Consider the following 20,230-nt stretch of genomic DNA (forward strand, 5'->3'; position numbering starts at 1 on the left):
TGACCAAGACAAAGGAGATGATTGTGGACTACAGGAAAAAAAAGAGGACGGAGCACGCCCCCATTCTCATCGACGGGGCTGTAGTGGAACAGGTTGAGAGCTTCAAGTTCCTTGGTGTCCACATCACCAACGAACTATCATGGTCCAAACACACCAAGACAGTCGTGAAGAGGGCACGACAAAGCCTATTCCCCCTCAGGAGACTGAAAAGATTTGGCATGGGTCCTCAGATCCTCAAAAAATTCTACAGCTGCACCATCGAGAGCATCCTGACTGGTTGCATCACCGCCTGGTATGGCAACTGCTTGGCCTCCGACCGCAAGGCACTACAGAGGGTAGTGCGTACGGCCCAGTACATCACTGGGGCCAAACTTCCTGCCATCCAGGACCTCTATACCAGGCGGTGTCAGAGGAAGGCCCTCAAAATTGTCAAAGACTCCAGCCACCCTAGTCATAGACTGTTCTCCCTGTTACTGCACGGCAAGCGGTACCGGAGTGCCAAGTCTAGGTCCAAAAGACTTCTCAACAGCTTCTACCCCCAAGCCATAAGACTCCTGAACAGCTAATCATGGCTACCCGGACTATTTGCACTGCCCCCCCACCCCATCCTTTTTACGCTGCTGCTACTCTGTTAATTATTTATGCATAGTCACTTTAACTCTACCCACATGTACATATTACTTCAACTATCTCAACTAGCAGGTGCCCCCGCACATTGACTCTGCACCGGTACCCCCCTGTATATATAGCCTCCCTACTGTTATTTTATTTTACTTCTGCTCTTTTTTTCTCAACACTTTTTTGGTTGTTTTATTTTACATTTTTTGTTAAAAATAAATGCACTGTTGGTTAAGGGCTGTAAGTAAGCATTTCACTGTAATGTCTGCACCTGTTGTATTCGGCGCATGTGACCAATACAATTTGATTTGATTTGATTTGAAGTAAGCATTTCACTGTAAGGTCTGCACCTGTTGTATTCGGCGCATGTGACAAATACAATTTGATTTGATTTGATTTTGTGAGAAATGTTTTCCATAATGTATCTTTCACGCATATACATTTGAACAAATAGCAAAGTTGTCTCAGGCAGTATTTGAGGTATCTAAATATAGTGTAACCTACAAATCAATGTATATCAAGTGCAGTGGAGGGCACAATCATACAATGTTGCAGACCAGAAATGAGAGCTTACGATCAATGCCAAAAGCATGGAGACACATGTTTCAGTATTCCCCATTCTCTCTAGGAGCATTTGTATGCCAAGACCCCATAGGTGTATCGAAAGGATCCCACTCTGGTCACCAATGTACAGTTGAAGTCGGAAGTTTACATACACTTAGGTTGGAGTCATTAAAACTTGTTTTTCAACCACTCCACAAATGTCTTGTTAACAAACTATACTGTAGTTCTGGCAAGTTGGTTATGTGCATGACACAAGTAATTTTTCCAACAATTGTTTACAGACAGATTGTTTCACTTATAATTCACTGTATCACAATTCCAGTGGGTCAGAAGTTTACATACACTAAGTTGACTGTGCCTTTAAACAGCTTGGAAAATTCCAGAAAATGATGTCATGGCTTTGAAGCTTCTGATAGGCTAATTGACATCATTTGAGTCAATTGGAGGTGTACCTTTGGATGCATTTCAAGGCCTACCTTCAAACTCAGTGCCTCTTTGCTTGACATCATGGGAAAATCAAAAGAAATCAGCCAAGACCTCAGAAAACAAATTGTAGACCTCCACAAGTCTGGTTCATCCTTGGGAGCAATTTACAAACGCCTGAAGTTACCACGTTCATCTGTACAAACAATAGTACGCAAGTATAAACACCATGGGACCACACAGCCGTCATACCGCTCAGGAAGGAGAAGCGTTCTGTCTCCTAGAGACGAATGTACTTTGGTGCGAAAAGTGCAAATCAATCCCAGAAAAACAGCAAAGGACCTTGTGAAGATGCTGGAGGAAACAGGTACAAAAGTATCTATATCCACAGTAAAACGAGTTCTATATCGACATAACCTGAAAGGCCACTCAGCAAGGAAGAAGCCACTGCTCCAAAACCGCCATAAAAAAGCCAGACTACGGTTTGCAACTGTACACATGGACAAAGATAGTACTTTTTTGAGAAATGTCCTCTGGTCTGATGAAACAAAAATAGAACTGTTTGGCCATAATGACCATATGTTTGGAGGGAAAAGGGGGATGCTTGCAAGCTGAAAACTGTTGTGCTGGTCCTCAACTGGCAGCTTCATTAAATAGTACCCGCAAAACAAGTCTCAACATCAACAGTGAAGAGGCGACTCCGGGATGCTGACCTTCTAGGCAGAGTTGCAAAGAAAAAGCCATATCTCAGACTGGGCAATAAAAATAAAAGATTAAGATGGGCAGTCTGAGATATGGCTTTATCTTTGCAACTCTGCCTAAAAGGTCAGCATCCCGGTGTCGCCACCTTCACTGTTGAACAAGAATAGACTGACGAGTTTCAAAATAAAGTTATTTGTTTCCGGCCATTTTGAGCCTGTAATCGAACCCAGAATTTTATTTTTATTTCACCTTTATTTAACCAGGTAAGCCAGTTGAGAACAAGTTCTCATTTAGAACTGCGACCTGGCCAAGCTACAATAGAGGGACTGATAGAAGCAGGAGTACTGGTTAAAACTCAGAGTGACTGTAATACACCACTACTACCAGTACTTAAAGCAGACAAACAAAAATGGAGGCTTGTCCACAACCTGAGAACGGTTAACGAGGTCATGCAGGACTACCAAGCAGAGGTACCAAATCCACATACATTGTTAACAAATATTTAAATTAAAAAATTAAATTGGTCATTTAGCAGACGCTCTTATCCAGAGCGACTTACATGAGCAATTAGGGTTAAGTGCCTTGCTCAAGTGCACATCGACAGATTTTTCACCTAGTCGGCTCGGGGATTAGAACCAGCGACCTTTCGGTTACTGGCTCAACGCTCTTAACCACTAAGCTACCTGCCGCCTGATTCCACCAGATGCCAAATGGTTTTCAGTAATAGACTTATGTGGGGGATATTTTTTATTTATGGGGGTAGATCAGCTTTAATATTGCAGATAGATTGTAACTTCCATCAATGTAATTGTCTGCATCACTTCCAATCCCCCATATGTTTTTTTTCTCTCGCATATATATATATATATATATATATATATATATATATATATATATATATATATATATATACTGTATATATGCACACATAGATACAGTGGGGGAAAAAATTATTTAGTCAGCCACCAATTGTGCAAGTTCTCCCACTTAAAAAGATGAGAGAGGCCTGTAATTTTCATCATTGGTACACGTCAACTATGACAGACAAACTGAGATTTCTTTTTCCAGAAAATCACATTGTAGGATTTTTAATGAATTTATTTGCAAATTATGGTGGAAATTATTTGCAAATTATGTTTTTTTCTCATTTTGTCTGTCATAGTTGACGTGTACCTATGATGAAAATTACAGGCCTCTCTCATCTTTTTAAGTGGGAGAACTTGCACAATTGGTGGCTGACTAAATACTTTTTTCCCCACTGTACATACATATAAATACATACACTACCGTTCAAAAGTTTGGGGTCACTTAGAAATGTCATTTTCTTTGAAAGAAAAGCAATTTTTTTTAACCATTAAAATAACATCAAATTGATCAGAAATACAGTGTAGACATTGTTAATGTTGTAAATGAATATTGTACCTGGAAACTGCTGATTTTTTATGAAATATCTACATAGGCATACAGAGGCCCTTTATCAGCAACCATCAGTCCTGTGTTCTAATGGCACGTTGTGTTTGCTAATCCAAATGTATCATTTTAAAAGGCTAATTGATAATTAGAAAATCATTTTGCAATGATGTTAGCACAGCTGAAAACTGTTGTGCTGATTAAAGAAGCAATAAAACTGGTGTTCTTGAGACTAGTTGAGTATCTGGAGCATCAGCAATTGTGGGTTCGATACAGGCTCAAAATGGCCAGAAACAAAATAACTTTCTTCTGAAACTCGTCAGTCTATTTTTGTTCGGAGAAATGAAGGCTAATCCATGCGAGAAATTGCCAAGAAACTGAAGATCTCGTACAACGCTGTGTACTACTCCCTTCACAGAACAGCGCAAACAATGTCTACACTGTATTTCTGATCAATTTGATGTTATTTTAATGGACAGAAAAAAACAAGAAAAGTGACCTCAAACTTTTGAACGGTAGTGTATAATAATTAATCAAGCCTACAACCAATACATGACTCTATTATTATGGTGGGAGATTTTAACACGGTTTTAAATACCTCAGTGGAGCGTAAAGGAAATCACCCTTATGCACTTAAGGAAATCACGAATATCATGGATATATTGGAACTAGTGGATATATGTGCGCTAAAATATCCTGACCTAGTGAAATATACATGGTGGAGGCTCAATCAAGTTAGTCGTCTTGACTACTTTCTTATGTCATTTTTGCTGGCACCAAAAGTTAAAAGAGTGTTGATAGGGGACAGAATGCGGTCGGACCATCAAATAATTAGTTTACACATTACTCTTACATAATTTCCACGAGGGTGAGGATATTGGAAATGTAATCAAAGCCTACTGAATTAAGTTATAATGCCAGAGAAGCCGGTTTTTGGAGGATTTATTGGCACGGGTGTTGTTAGGCCCGAGACGAAGTCGACACACACCGGCTTCGAGGGCATTATCACTTTTATACAACGGGTTACCAACATATTCAAATAATGATTGACATATTTTCATAAAAAACTTTATGTTTATGAATGTATTCATACTATTGCATCCTTCCACAAAATATAGTCCCGACACAAATCTAGGCTACCCAAGCCTCCTGGTCGTTCGTTCTATCGGTTCGGTTGCCAGAGACGCAACCCAGTCATTCAGTCTTTTTGTTCTGTATCTATGGACGCGACCCAGTCGTTCGTTCTAAATGTTCCATTGCCATACTGTCTGGCAACGTTCTAATCCCTTGCTTGCTAGCTAGCCAACTACGGCTAATTTACAGTCACGCAAATAGTGCAGCCCAAATAACAACAATAGCTGCATTTGTTTAAGCTGTTTTCTAGTGACATTTATTTGGACACATCCATAAAAATGAGCTAATGAGGCGCGATTTCTCCTGGCATAGAAAATGTGTTCAGAGGAGCTAGCCAACAACACAGCTAACACAATCACTTCAAACTGAAGCTGGAAAGACTAAACTAACTGGACCTTTTTTCAATTGACATTTCTTTGTATAAATCCATTAAAATGATGCCAGCTGATTCATGATTTTGACTGGCTGAGAAACTCTGCCTGCCTGTCTGTCTCGTCCCGACTCCTGACACGTTCATTACTATGGGACAGCTGGAGATCAAATTTGAATATTTAAACAATGTTGCAAATGTCGAAGAGACAGACAGCAAGGTTTATACAAATCTCCGCTGTTGAAAACTAAATGTTAGTCTAAAAGAAACGTGAGATAATGTCTAGAAGCTTTTTATAGTGGAGATAAAGTTTATAAATTGCTTGGCTGGGCGGATGAGACAGTGGATTGCGCAGTCAGATGGAACAGAGTAAATAGGCATTTCAACGTCATAGATTTAGCCGGTGGTAACTTGTGGAATGGACACCTGCTGGAATGCGGTTTTAACCAATCAGCATTCAGGATTAGACCGACCCATTGTATTACTTATTTTTAAACAATACCGAAGAATTTATAACTCACTTTTTCCTACACTTTTAAATATGCCTTTAGAGGCCATGCAAACAATTTAGGTCAAAATAGTTCATCTTAACAAAGGAAATAGAGGAACTAACAGTACAGATATATAGCAATAAAAACTGTAACAGAGGCACAGAATACATTTGATAAATGGAGGAACTTATTCAAGAAAGATCAAATGTAATACATTATAAAATTTAAGCAAACTGAATGGAGTATGGGGGAAAACGCAACAAATTATTTGTTTATCTTCAACATAGAAATACTACCAAAAATAATTTACAGAAACTTGTTACAAATGAGTCATCCATGATTCACCAAACAATATTTTGAAAGAGGAAGCAAAGTACTTTAAGCATATGTTTTCATTTCAGTCTCCTCCATCTCCACTAACTGTCACAATCGTCGGATACAGAGGACCAAGGCGCAGCGTGGAAGGTGAACATATTTATTAAATAATGATTACACGAACAAAAACAACAGATCGATACGTGACGTCCAAAGGTGCAAAACACAAACCTACACAGGAACAAGATCCCACAAACACTGTGGGAAAACTGGCTGCTTAAGTATGGTTCCCAATCAGAGCCAACAAGCAACAGCTGATACACGTTGCCTCTGATTGAGAACCACACTGGCCAACATAGAACTACAAAACTAGAACGAAAAACAAATGAAAACTCACACCCTGGCTCAACATACTAGAGTCCCCAGAGCCAGGGCGTGACAGTACCCCCCCCCCCCCCCAAAGGCGCGCCAACCAAACACCACAGGGGAGGGACCGGGTGGGCACTCCGCCTTGGCGGTGGATCCGGCTCCGGGCATGATTCCCACTCCCTCTCCAACCCCCCAAAGTACCCCTGGTCCGGTCTGACCCTGCTGGCCAGAGCTGGACTGAACACCGGTGGAGCGGATTGCTCTAGCTCTGGCGTGGAGCAGCTGACCGGTGCCGGACCAGGCACCGGTGGAACAGGCACGGGCTGTGCCGGACTGACGACGCACACCACTGGCTTGGTGTGGGGAGCAGGAACAGGCCGAACCGGGCTGACGATGCGCACCATAGGCTTGGTGCGTGGAGCAGGAACAGGCCGGGCCGGGCTGACGATGCGCACCATAGGCTTGGTGCGTGAAGCAGGAACAGGCCGGGCCGGGCTGACGACGCGCACAACAGGCTCGATGCGAGGAACAGGAACAGGCCGGACCGTACTGGGGACACACACCACTGGCCCTACGCAGGGATCAGGAACGGGCCGGACCGGACTGGTAACACACCCCAGTACCTCTCGCCGTGCCTCTACACTTTCCCTCTCCTCTGTGACCAGTGGCCCCCTTAACCTGGCGGCCTCCTCTGCAAACCCGCTGGACCGCTCTATCGCGGCCTCCTGCTGCCCCGTCGTCCACGGCGTGAGCCCCCCCCAAAAAAATTTCTGGGGGTCTCTCCTCCCCGTGGGCCAGGCCCAGTCGAGGTTGATGTCCTTTAGCGATACCTCTGGCGCTGGCTCCCGGACATGCTGCTTGGTCCAGTGTTGGTGGGATCTTCTGTCACAATCGTCGGATACAGAGGACCAAGGCGCAGCGTGGAAGGTGAACATATTTATTAAATAATGATTACACGAACAAAAACAACAAATCGATACGTGACGTCCAAAGGTGCAAAACACAAACCTACACAGGAACAAGATCCCACAAACACTGTGGGAAAACTGGCTGCTTAAGTATGGTTCCCAATCAGAGACAACAAGCAACAGCTGATACACGTTGCCTCTGATTGAGAACCACACTGGCCAACATAGAACTACAAAACTAGAACGAAAAACAAATGAAAACTCACACCCTGGCTCAACATACTAGAGTCCCCAGAGCCAGGGCGTGACACTAACTGAAGTTAATTGTAAGGATTTTCTTTCTATGAATAGAGTAAAATTAACAGCTGTACAGAAAGACTCATGTGAAGGCCTAATTACAGAGGAGGAACTTCTAGATGCAATTAAAGCCTTTAAGTCCGGGAAAACTCCAGGGCTGGATGGCATACTAGTTGAGGTACATCAAATATTTTTTGATGTACTCAAAGGTCCATTATTAACATGTTTTAACCACTCCTATAAAAATGGTAGACTATCAGATACTCAGCAAGAAGGTCTGATTTCACAATTACTGAAACAGGACCCAGGTGGTAAATATAAAGGTCCAGTCCTTCTAAAAAACTGCCGACCCCTTACACTTCAGTGTTATGCCAAAAGTCTAGCAAAATGCATAGCACATAGAATTAAAAAGGTATTGTCGGATATTATTCATACTAATCAGACAGTTTTTTTTTTTTTTTTTACATGGATGATACATTGGAGATAATCTAAAACAAGTACTGGAAACAATAGAACACTATGAAAAATCTGGGAAACCAGGCCTGGTATTCATAGATGACTTTGAAAAGGCCTTTGATAAAGTATGACTGGAATTTATATAGTGTATAAATGCCTGGACTATTTTAATTTAGGAGAATCTCTTATACAATGGGTTAAAGTTATGTATAGTAACCCCAGGTGTAAAATAGTATATAATGTCAAGAGGAGTAAAACAAGGTTGTCCACTATTGGCATATCTGTTTGTTCTGGCCATCGATAATATCAAGGGGCTAGAAATCCAGGGCTTAAAAACAAAGGTGTCATTGTACGCTGACGATTCATGTTTTCTTTTAAATCCGCAATTTGGATCCCTGCACAGCCTCATAGAGGATATAGATCATTTGTCTAACCTCTCTGGATTACAACCAAATTATAATAAGTGCACCATATTCCGAATTGGATCGTTAAAAAATACAACTTTTACATTACTGTGTAGTTTACTATTAAAATGTTCCAATGATGAAGTGGACATACTCGGTATTCATATCCCAAAAGAAAGAAATGATCTCAGTACAATTTTAATAGAAAGTTAAACAAATTAGATAAGATCTTGCTACCATGGAAAGGACAACACCTGTCTATTTGTGGAAAAATCACTCTGATTAATTCTTTAGTCATATCACTGTTTACTTATTTACTTATGGCCCTGCCTACACCTAACGACTTGTTTTTTTAAATTATATGAGACAAATTTAAACTGGCCTATTTATATAATGAATATGAATTCGGATGGCAGAAATTACTAAATATTTAAGGCTTCAGTCATACAAAAAATACCTAAATCCAAACTGGTTCTCTATCAGATTAGTAAGAATGGCTCACCCAGTGTTCAAGAATGGCCTTTTTCCCTTCATACAGATTACAACCTCTCACATTCGATTATTTGAAAATGAAATAATCTCCAAAATATCGCCACTTTTAAAACAAGCCATAGAAAGCTGGTTGCAATTTCAGTTTAATCCACCAGAAAAGACTGAACAAATATAACAACAAATATTATAGTTAAACTCAAATATTTTTTGAAAAATAAAAAAACTACAACAAAAATTGTATAATCTTTATAAATTATATCATAAATAGGACTGGTGGAGTTGTATCATACATGCAGTTTACAAAAATATATGGAAATGTCTGCTCTATCCAGAATTACAACAAACTAATTGCAGCATTACTGCAAAAATGGAAGAGGCAAGTGGAAGGGGGAGAAGGGAAGGAACTTGTCTGTCGGCCCTGCATTAAAGACAAAAATTGGCTAAAGAAAATTGTGATGAATAAAAAAGTAAACCAGTTTAATTTAAGGACCAACTAATTGACAGCTGTGCCATAGAATTTTTTGCACATAAAAAAAAAAAAACTGAAATAAAAACATTTACATAAATATTCAGCCCCTTTACTCATTACTTTGTTGAAGCACCTTTGGCAGCGATTACAGCCTCGAGTCTTCTTGGGTATGATGCTACAAGCTTGGCACACCTATATTTGGGGAGCATCTCCCATTCTTCTCTGCAGATCCTCTCAAGCTCTGTCAGGTTGTATGGGGAGCGTCGCTGCACAGCTATTTTCAGGTCTCTCCAGAAATGTTCGATTGGGTACAAGTCCAGGCTCTGGCTGGGCCACTCAAGGACATTCAGAGACTTGTCCCGAAGCCACTCCTGCGTTGTCTTGGCTGTGTGCTTAGGGTCATTGTCCTGTTGGAAGGTGAGCCTTCACCCCTAGTCTGAGGTCCTGAGCACACTAGAGCAGGTTTTCATCAAGGATCTCTCTGCTCCGTTAATCTTTGCCTCGATCCTGACTAGTCTCCCAGTCCCTGTTGCTGAAAAACATCCCCACAGCATAATGCTGCCACCACCATGCTTCACTGTAGGGATGGTGACAGGTTTCCTTCAGACGTGATGCTTGGCATTCAGGCCAAAGAGTTCAATCTTGGTTTAATCAGACCAGAGAATCTTATCTTGAGTCCTTTAGGTGCCTTTTGGCAAACTCCAAACGGGCTGTCATGTGCCTTGTACTGAGGAGTGGCTTCCGTCTGGCCACTCTACCATACATGCCTGATTGGTGGAGTGCTGCAGAGATGGTTGTCCTTCTGGAAAGTTCTCCCATCTCTACAGAGGAACTCTGGAGGTCTGTCAGAGTGACCATCGGGTTATTGGTCATCTCCCTGACCAAGGCCCTTCTCCCCCGATTGCTCAGTTTTGCCGGGTGGCCAGCTCTAGGAAGAGTCTTGGTGGTTCCAAACTATTTCCATTTAATAATGATGGAGGCCACTATGTTCTAGGGGACCTTCAATGCTGCAGACATTTTTTGGTACCCTTCCCCAGATCTGTGCCTCGACACAATCCTGTCTCGGAGCTCTACGGACAATTCCTTCAACCTCATGGCTTGGTCTTTGCTCTGACATGCACTGTCAACTGTGGGACCTTATATAGACAGGTGTGTGCCTTTCCAAATCATGTCCAATCAATTGACTTTACCACAGGTGGACTCCAATCAAGTTGTAGAAACATCTCAAGGATGATCAATGGAAACAGGATGCACCTGAGCTCAATTTCGAGTCTCAAAGCAAAGGTTCTGAATACTTATGTAAATAAGGTATTTTTTATATATATATATTTTATACATTTGCTAAAATTTCTAAAAACCTGTTTTCACTTTGTCATTATGGGGTATTGTGCGTAGATTGATGAGGAAATGTTGCAAAGAAAAAGCCATATCTCAGACTGGCCAATAAAAATAAAAGATTAAGATGAGCAGTCTGAGATATGGCTTTTTCTTTGCAACTCTGCCTAGAAGGTCAGCATCCCGGAGTCGCCTCTTCACTGTTGACATTGAGACTGGTGTTTTGCGGGTACTATTTAATGAAGCTGACAGTTGAGGACCTGTGAGGCGCCTGTTTCTCAAACTAGACACTCTAATGTATTTTTCGTCTTGTTCAGTTGTGCACCGGGGCCTCCCACTCCTCTTTCTATTCTGGTTAGAGACAGTTTGCGCTGTTCTGTGAAGGGAGTAGTACACAGCGTTGTACGAGATCTTCAGTTTCTTGGCAATTTCTCGCATGGAATAGCCTTCATTTCTCAGAACAAGAATAGAGTGACGAGTTTCAGAATAAAGATCTTTGATTCTGGCCATTTTGAGCCTGTAATCGAACCCACAATTGCTGATGCTCCAGATACTCAACTAGTCTCAAGAAGGCCAGTTTTATTGCTTCTTTAATCAGCACAACAGTTTTCAGCTGTGCTAACATAATTGCAAAAGGGTTTTCTAATGATAGTTAGCCTTTTAAAATGATAAACTTGGATTAGCAAACACAACGTGCCATTGGAACACAGGACTGATGGTTGCTGATAATGGGCCTCTGTACGCCTATGTAGATATTCCATTAAAAATCAGCCGTTTCCAGCTACAATAGCCATTTACAACATTAACAATGTCTACACTGTATTTCTGATCAATTTGATGTTATTTTAATGGACAAAAAATTTGCTTTTCTTTAGAAAACAAGGACATTTCTAAGTGACCCCAAACTTTTGAACGGTAGTGTATATATATATATACAAAAAACTGAATCCAACCGGACCAAATGAAAAAAATACAAAATAACAAATAGTCAAACTCTGATTTGAACTATAGTTCAAAACTGTGTGTGAAAACGCCCTTGGTTAGGTCGCTTAACCTAGGCTTCATTGATAGATCCAGCTGGGCAGGGGTGGTTTCTAATGTAATTTTAAATAGAGGAGAAAATAACAGTAACTAGTCATAACAACAGTCAAGAGGCTACTCACTGGGCACACACTTGTTGAATCTACGTTGTTTCAATGTAATTTGTGAAGTATTGTGACGTGGAATCAACGTGGAATATACATTGGATTTTTAAAATGTAATCAACCAGTATGGTTTTGATCTAATTTCAACCAGCGTTGTAAACATTGAAATTAGGGTAAAACTTAAACTTGCATTTCTAACACACCTGTAAAAAAAATTCCATGAGTCCCCCACAACGGCACTTTTTTTTTTTTGTCGAAGCCCCCACACCAGCCCATGTTATTCCTTGAGACCCCCATTATTAGCCAGATAATGATAATATCTTGCAAGAAACACAATTTAGACAGGCCCACTAGGCAAAAAATGGACCATTCCACCATTCCATTTGCCCGAAATGCCCGATGGCCAGTCCGCGCCTGGAACCGAATGACAACAATTTGGCTGGCTTTACCCCTTCACCTGTTGAAGGATTTTAGATGGAGCATGCACACTGGCACAAAGGGCGGGAGGTGAACAGCGCGTGCGAACAACAGGTGTATGGAAGAGGGATCATTAGGAGAAACTAAGGAATGGATACTTCTGAGTTCTGAATGCAGAATGGCGGAATCTTTTGGACTAAAAATGACAGAAATACTGCTGAATACACTGAGGGATTGCTAAACAAATTGAAGGGGGAACAAAGGACAAGGTACAGTTTGGAGCCCAGAGGAAATGTATTTGTGACTGACTACTAGGCTAGTCGACTTCATGCGAGACAGAATTAAATGGTCATTCACAATGGCTAGTCTACTTTTTTCATGTTAACCTGCCTGTTTATCAACACAGCAGGCCTTATATTATGGAGCATTTATAGAAAAGTGATTTATTTTAAATTTTCATGTTTATTGGAAAAACTGCTTTTTTCACCATAAATCTCTTTTACAGTTCCATTGAGGTGGTGATCCCATAGCACTGTTAATACATTTGTATAGTACCAATATCAAAAGGTAAAAAAATTAGAAAAAAAGGCTTTCCTTGTGTTTGGGATCAACACATTTAGTATATTTAACAGTTAGTATTTTCTTAATCAAGTATTTTGATTAAGAAAAAAAACAAGAGAAAATATGTTTGTAAAAGAGTGAATTTATATGACGTTGTGTTAAGTTAAACAAATTGATAAGTGCCCTTGAAGATGGGAAAAGGTTAACAGTAAAAAAAATACATATAGCAGGCACTTTTTGATGCATTGCATTGATATGTTGAATAGACAGAAGGTTGCAATGAGGCCTCTGACAATGTGAAATAGGCTGGGATTTCAGGGTAAATAACGGCTATAAGAACAACATTGGATACATATCCTTTGTATACCATTGCCATCATAGGATTGTACTGTGACAAGAGAAATTACCCCAAAATATATATCAAAAAATCTACTGGTTACAGTTGGCTATTAGAGGCATATTACACAGTCTACATCTGATATAAAATGTAACCACTCAATAGCACCTGAAGGAACAGTCATTCATGATTAAAAACAAAGTATGGCTATAAAACAAGAAACATCAGGTCCAGAATAACTGCCAAAGTCCATATGTTGACAAACAACTACTCACAGATATTTTATTAACATATACATTTAATAGAAGATACCATTTGTAACGCATTTCATAGCTTTTTGTTCATCTCTATGAATTGTTTAATCGCAAAGTAAATAATTCACCTCTGGTTCAAATTACAACAAAATGCAATTAAACGCCATTGGTTCTCGTAAAACGGTGTCTTCTTTGGAATCTAACAAAAGCCACACACTAGTTTATGGCAAACACCTAGCTGAGCTCTGTGGTGTATGGTGACCGTCTTAAGATTTATTGTGGCCAGTTAAAATCATTGGTCAGTCAGGGACAGTATGACCTCAACACCTACCCGCTGAAGCCCACCTTTCGATGACTGCATTTTTATAATCCAAAAACAGAAAATATTCTAGCTGTAAAGGCCAATATCATTTATTGGCAGGAGAATGTAAATGTACTTAGTAGAGGGTGAAGCCACAGTGAACACATGCAAACAAACAGCTAGCCTAAAGAATCTAAAAGCTAAATGTATCACATATAAACTATTCAAAGCAGTTACCTCAAGGACTTTCTTTTTTTTTTGCATTATCCAAAAACAATCAGTGGCACTGTAATGCTATTGAAAGTGACAAATAAACTAAGATTATTTATTTTTATAGACACCCTGATACAACTTTCACTTTTTACCCCTTTCATTTCTTTTTAATTATCTCGGCCCAATATTGATCCTCTTGAAGCGTAATACCGTTTATTTTTCCCATTTTCGCTAATACGAGCCCAGGTGTAGGCCCTGAGCATCTCATTGGTCGTTGCTGTATATATGTGTACGTATATGTTTGTGTGTGTGTGTATGTATTTGTATATTTCCTCACTGCTCCTGCCCGTCCTCCCTGAGCTCGGGAAGGCAGGAACTTGTACTGCTGCTGTCGGATTGTGGCCAGCTTCTTCCTGGCCTCGTCCAGCTCCCTCTCCTTCCTCAGCATCTCCTCCTGGGCAGCAATAATCTAACAGACACAACGCAACTGGTTAACACACAGAATGCACCTTCCCACTGGGCACAGACATCAGTTCAATGTGTAGTTTTGATTTACATTTGGTTGAGTTGTCACTAACATGAATTCAATGTGAAATCAACAAAAATGTCACCATGTCATTGGATTTAGGTTAAACAAATTCCCTTACGTTGATGACTCTTTTCAAATCCAATTTGTTTTCCACGTTGATTCATCACATAGAATGTTTGGGTTAGAATGACATGGAAACAACGTTGATTCAACCAGTTTTTGGCCAGTGGGTTCTCTCATTCATATACAATGCCTTCAGAAAGTATTCATACCCCTCAACTTATTCTACATTTGGTTGTGTTACAGCCTGTATTCAAAACATATTTTTTTCCCCCCGCACCCATCTACACACAATACCCCATAAAGACAAGGTGAAAATATGTTTTTAGACATTTTTGCAAATGTATTGAAAATGTAATTGAGAAATATCAAATTTACATAAGTATTCACACCTCTGAGTAAATACATGTGTCACGGTCGTTGAGAGACGGGTCAGACCAAGGTGCAGCGTGGTATGCGTACATGTTTATTAGAATGAATAAACACTCGACAAAAACAACAAAAGCGACGTAACCGTGAAGGTCCTAAGGGCTATAACACCACAAGCCTGACAGGAACACAAGATCCCACAACTAATGTAGGCAACCAGGCTACCTAAGTATGATCCCCAATCAGAGACAATGAGTGACAGCTGCCTCTGATTGGGAATCACACCCGGCCAAACCTAGACATACACATACTAGATCTCCAACATACAATAAGATCACATAGATCTCAAACTGAAACTCACACCCTGACCCAACCAACAAGAGTTCTCTAGGTCAGGGCGTGACAACAACCACCTTTGGCAGCAATTACAGCTGAGTCTTTCTGGGTAAGTCTCTTAAGAGCCTTGCACACCTGGATTGTACAATATTTGCACATTATTCTTAAAAAAATTATTCAAGCTCTGTCAAGTTGGTTGTTGATCATTGCTTGACAGCCATTTTCAAGTCTTGCCATAGATTTTCAAGCAGATTTAAGTCAAAACTGTAACTAGGCCACTCAGGAACATTCATTGTTGTCTTGGTAAGCAACTCCAGTGTATATTTAGTCTTGTGTTTTAGGTTATTGTCCTGCTGAAAGGTTAATCTGTCTCCCAGTGTCTATTAGAAAGCAAACTGAACCAGGTTTTCCTCTAGGATTTTGGCTGTGCTTAGCTCTATTCCATTTTCCCCCATTTATTTAGGCTTGCCATAACACAGGGGTTGAATACTTATTGACTCAAGACATTTCAGCTTTTCATTTGTAATTAATTTGTAAAAATGTGTAAAAACATAATGCCACTTTGACAATATGGGGTATTGTGTGAAGGCCAGTGACACAAAATCTCAATTTAATGCATTTTAAATTCAGGCTGTAATACAACAAAATGTGGAAAAAGTCTAGGAGTGTGAATACTTTCTGAAGGCACTAGATGAACACATAGGGACACTGAAACACAGGTACACACATAAACAAATAAAACATGCCTAGTATGTGATCTTTTAGAAAGGAATTCTGAATGTGAATTCGGGTGTCAGGTCCTAATATCTACTGGGCGGAAATAATTCTTCCAATCAGTTTTGTGTTCATCATGCATGGACATCAATAGGAGGTTTGTGCAATAATTCAAGTGGCCCCTCATAGCTTATTCAAGTTGGCTCTCATTGCTTACCTGGGCAATGGGGCCCACCATCTTGCTCTTGACCACCACAGCCTGCTCATCTCGGGCGTTGAAGGGTGCTTTCTGTGCCGCCTTCACCTGCTTACAGACATTCACATTTCTGTGATATTCAGCACACTGTGTACAGGCATTTTAAAGACTCACTAGGTGAGTTTCATCACATTTCAAAAAAATAATATTCCAGACAGGATTTTAAAAAGCGAATTGGGCTCTCAAAGGGGTGTACAACATTGGCGACTAACTGAGGCATAGCTTTTGGTTAAGAACATGACTTCTCCACTCCTACCATTCATAAACAGTGGCCCCTGGAAAGGGAATGTCGGCCTCGGCCAGAGCTGGTGGAGAGAACAAAAACACTTGGCTCTCTCTTCACGCTTGGGTATTGCTTTAAAGGGCAATAATGAGCTGTCCACTAATGTTCACTTGAAGCAAAACATTTGCTTCTCCGAGACTCACTTGGCAGCCCAGTACTAACAAGGAGACGTTTCTTTTTTTCTTTTGAGGCTTCGCTGAGAGAAAGAAGGCACCGTGCTGGCCAGGGCAGAGCTAGAGCCACCACTGCATTCCTTTCCAATTCCCTCTCCCTCTCCCTCCCCTTCTGATTTATCTCTATGGTCGGAATGTCACTGTTAGCTTAGCCCTGACATAAAACACAATGCTGGCCAACCCCGTCAGAGCCACAACAGCCGGCTGAGATAATGAGTGGGCTGGACATGCCAAGAGATGAGTTCGGATTCGTCTGCCATGTACCACGCTTCTGTCTATAACATGAGCTGGTCAGTATGTGTAGGTAATCCTTTCTAACGCGGCTTTTTTGAAAGATATCACGTAGTAGAACTGCAAAAAGCAAAAGTGTAGCTCTCTGGTGGAATTAGAATATGATAGCTAAGGAGATGGAGAAAATTCTGGCGTTTGATTGCAAACATGCAGAGGGAGTCAAAAAGAGAACACACAGAAGGCTGTTGTATAAAACACATCTTCAAACTAAGGGCAACCATGGCATCCGTGACAGAGAGAGAGTCCATCCATGTATACAGGTAAAATAGTCTAGTTAGCTACATTGTCAGATATTACACATTTCTAATTTTGTCAGAAGGTTGTTTGTTTCATGTTAAAGCGTACTGTTAGCTAGCTAGCTAACGTTAGCTGGCTGGCTCGCTAGCTAACGTTACGTGTATGATCTGTGTAGTAATATTATTTGTATCTCAGAGCCATTTGCATTACTAGTTATAGCCTAATGTTAGCTAGCTAGCTAATATTGAACCTGGTTGGTTAGCTACCTGCAGATTCATGCAGGGTAGTAACGTTATGAGTTGGGATTATGGTTCATTGTTTAGCTAGCTAACTAGCTAGCTAGCTACATCTCTAAACAAAAGTCTCCACTATGCAAGTAACCATTTCAATAGAATATTCATGATGTCACTGTCGATAGACGTAGCTGGTAAATTCGCTCTGGCTATCTACTCCAATTTCAGTCAGAGCACTCTCGTCTGAGTGTGCCAGAGCGCAGAATAACTGATGAATTTACGAACGCTCAACACCCGTTGAATATGGCCGGTGTCAGTAAACGTTTGCAAAAAAGCATAATTAAATTGTTGCCAGCAGCACAGTTACGGACACCAATACTCTGGATAACATAAAAACAGCCTAACCAGCTCTGCTAGGGTGAGTAAAATGGTCAGAGTGAGCTGTTCTCTCAAAAGTTGATCAACTTTCAAAGCAGAATTACTTTCCCATTGTTCCTCAACTGCAGTGTATGATATACCATTTTCTAGCTCTGAGTCTATACTTTTATGCAATGTAAAAAACACAATTACAGCACATTTGTCAGAATTTTGAAATCACAAACAGAAAAGTATTTACAGCCTTTTTACCTGTTTTTTTTGCACACCTATTCCAAACTTAACCCGCCAAGACAATGTGCTGTAGGACGTTGGTACCCAGCCAGGTGCTAATGCGTCTCTCTCTCCTCACTGAATTAATGAAAAATGGGCGATAATTGTGCACCATACTTCACAATTGAATTTAAATTAGGCCGAATTGAATCACAAGGAGGGTGAAGAGGTTAATTAAATTTAGAAAGACAAGCGGGAAACAAACGATGCCAATCAGACTGCACAGCCCGCCCATCGAAACTACACCTAAACTATACCGAAATTTCACAGATAATAAGAGTTGGCCTATAGACACGATTAATTTGGCAATAATCTGATGAGTGACAATATTAGGCCTATCAGTTGTCAAATTGTACATGAAGAGATGGGTGCATCTTGTAATTGACAGATGCAGGGAAAGGAGCATCACTTTATCAAGTCCTCCTTCAGGGTCACATGCAGGTAAAACATTTTGATTTCTACATAGTATCAGAAAGAGCATATTCTGCAGTTTCTATGACACTTACCTTTGTCAAATACCTCTCAAAATTCAAGAGGTGCAGCTCTATTTCCAAATGTAACAATTGGTCCAGCGTCGTCCAAGGTAGGGGAGGGTTTGGCCGGCAGGGATGTGGGTTCGTTTCCCACGGGGGTCCAGTATAAAAAAATAATAAAAAATAATTTAAAAAAACATGTATGCATTCATTAACTGTAAGTCGCTCTGGATAAGAGCGTCTGCTAAATGACCTAAATGTAAATGTAAATGTGCTGTCCATGCATTCAGCACATTACCACTCGCGCTGCAGCATTGCTCTGGCTACTAAGCAAAAACTAGTAACATAATAAACTTTAATTTAGATATGCTATTTTGTCGTCAATGGATGAATGGGCGATAGAAACCAGATAGAAACTGATAATGGTGCATGTGACTTCAATGAACTGAATGATGAGGAGGGTGAAGAGGGTGATTGAATTTGATTGATCTGAATGATGAGGGTGAAGAGGATGATTGAATTTAGAACAATAGTGTAATGATGATGAAGAATTGTGGGCGGTCTAATTATTTTATTATGAAAGGCTGGAAATGGTATATAATTTCCCCTCTGACAGTCAAATCAGACACTGAGTACAACATACAATGTGTGTTGTTCACAATGGCAAGCCGAACCAAACGAATGGATGCACTGACAGCATTGCAAATGCTGCAGAATTTAGATGAGTTGGAGTCGGGATGGAGGATCGGATATTGAGCTTGAAATCAACATTGCTGATAAAGAGTCTTCATCTGATTCTGATGTTGACTTTGAGCCTCCGCCTCCGATGCCTGAGCCTCGCCGCAGAAAAACCAGAACAGAGCCAAAATGAGACGGTGAGCCCAACTACCACGGTGAGACAGGAGTCTGGGAGGGATGACATGGTTTGGGTAGAAATGAGTGACGAGTTTATGTGAAATGCAGATGTTGCAGCACATCACAGATTGGACAGTTGCTCATGCGCACAGAAAAGGAAACAGTACGTGGGACATGTCTATGGATGAACTCAAAGCATTTATTGCACTCTTGTATGTCCGAGCATGAATGTGGAGTCATTTTGGTCTAGTAGGTATGGGGTGGACTTTTTCTGAGAGACCATGCCACGCAATAACTTCACAGAGATTATGCGGCACCTGCGGCAGGTGCACACGAAACAAGGCCCATGAAAACTTTCTGCAGTGCAACAGATTTGTTTGTGGGGCTGGCTCACACAAAGCCTCGAAGCTGTGTGCTGACTGTGGACCCGAAGTATGAAGAGAAGACGAGATTGATTTATGGGGCACAATACAGTGTCTGATATAAAAACAGTAATTTGTTGATTGTATCTAGTCATGAATTCCACAAATATGTATTTATGCAATTCATCCTTTACAATTGTTCATGCACTGGTGCTTTTGTTTAGGAATAAGGCAAATAATTTCACCTGTGCACCTGGCTGATTATATTATTATTATATTTTTTGTTTCTACATTGTCAAAAGAAGCTGTAACTGGACTTTATTAATTACTATAACTCTATTACTAACCAAATCTACAAATAAAGTTGATCAAATGGATTAAACTGTAATGTTTTTACTGTAAGGGAAACAAAAATAGGCTATAGGC

General features: G+C 40.5%; 1 protein-coding gene and 1 pseudogene across 7 annotated transcripts in view; both read right to left on the minus strand.

Moving 5' to 3' along the window:
• LOC311099359 (alpha-(1,3)-fucosyltransferase 10-like) overlaps positions 1-16,469 on the minus strand; it is a 43,488-nt pseudogene extending 27,019 nt beyond the window's left edge. The window contains exons 1-3 of the transcript XR_014615702.1: positions 16,446-16,469; positions 16,211-16,297; positions 14,323-14,454 (exon numbers count right to left, since the gene is read on the minus strand). The product of XR_014615702.1 is annotated as an alpha-(1,3)-fucosyltransferase 10-like (transcript). The remainder of the gene's footprint in view (positions 1-14,322; positions 14,455-16,210; positions 16,298-16,445) is intronic.
• LOC311100103 (talin-1-like) overlaps positions 1-20,230 on the minus strand; it is a 79,650-nt gene that overhangs the window by 23,833 nt on the left and 35,587 nt on the right. The window contains exons 6-9 of one of the 6 annotated variants that reach the window (XM_084140855.1): positions 18,621-18,658; positions 18,094-18,192; positions 16,211-16,297; positions 14,323-14,454 (exon numbers count right to left, since the gene is read on the minus strand). In XM_084140855.1, coding sequence (XP_083996981.1) covers positions 18,644-18,658 — 15 coding nt within the window. In that variant the 3' untranslated portion in view covers positions 14,323-14,454; positions 16,211-16,297; positions 18,094-18,192; positions 18,621-18,643. Of the gene's footprint in view, positions 1-13,004; positions 14,455-16,210; positions 16,301-18,093; positions 18,193-18,620; positions 18,748-20,230 lie in introns of those variants that run through there. The other 5 variants (XM_084140854.1, XM_084140853.1, XM_084140850.1 and 2 more) reach the window with 5 other exon arrangements.

The sequence above is a fragment of the Coregonus lavaretus genome (assembly GCF_964263955.1).
Source record: "Coregonus lavaretus genome assembly, chromosome: 24".
Taxonomy (NCBI): Eukaryota; Metazoa; Chordata; class Actinopteri; order Salmoniformes; family Salmonidae; genus Coregonus; species Coregonus lavaretus.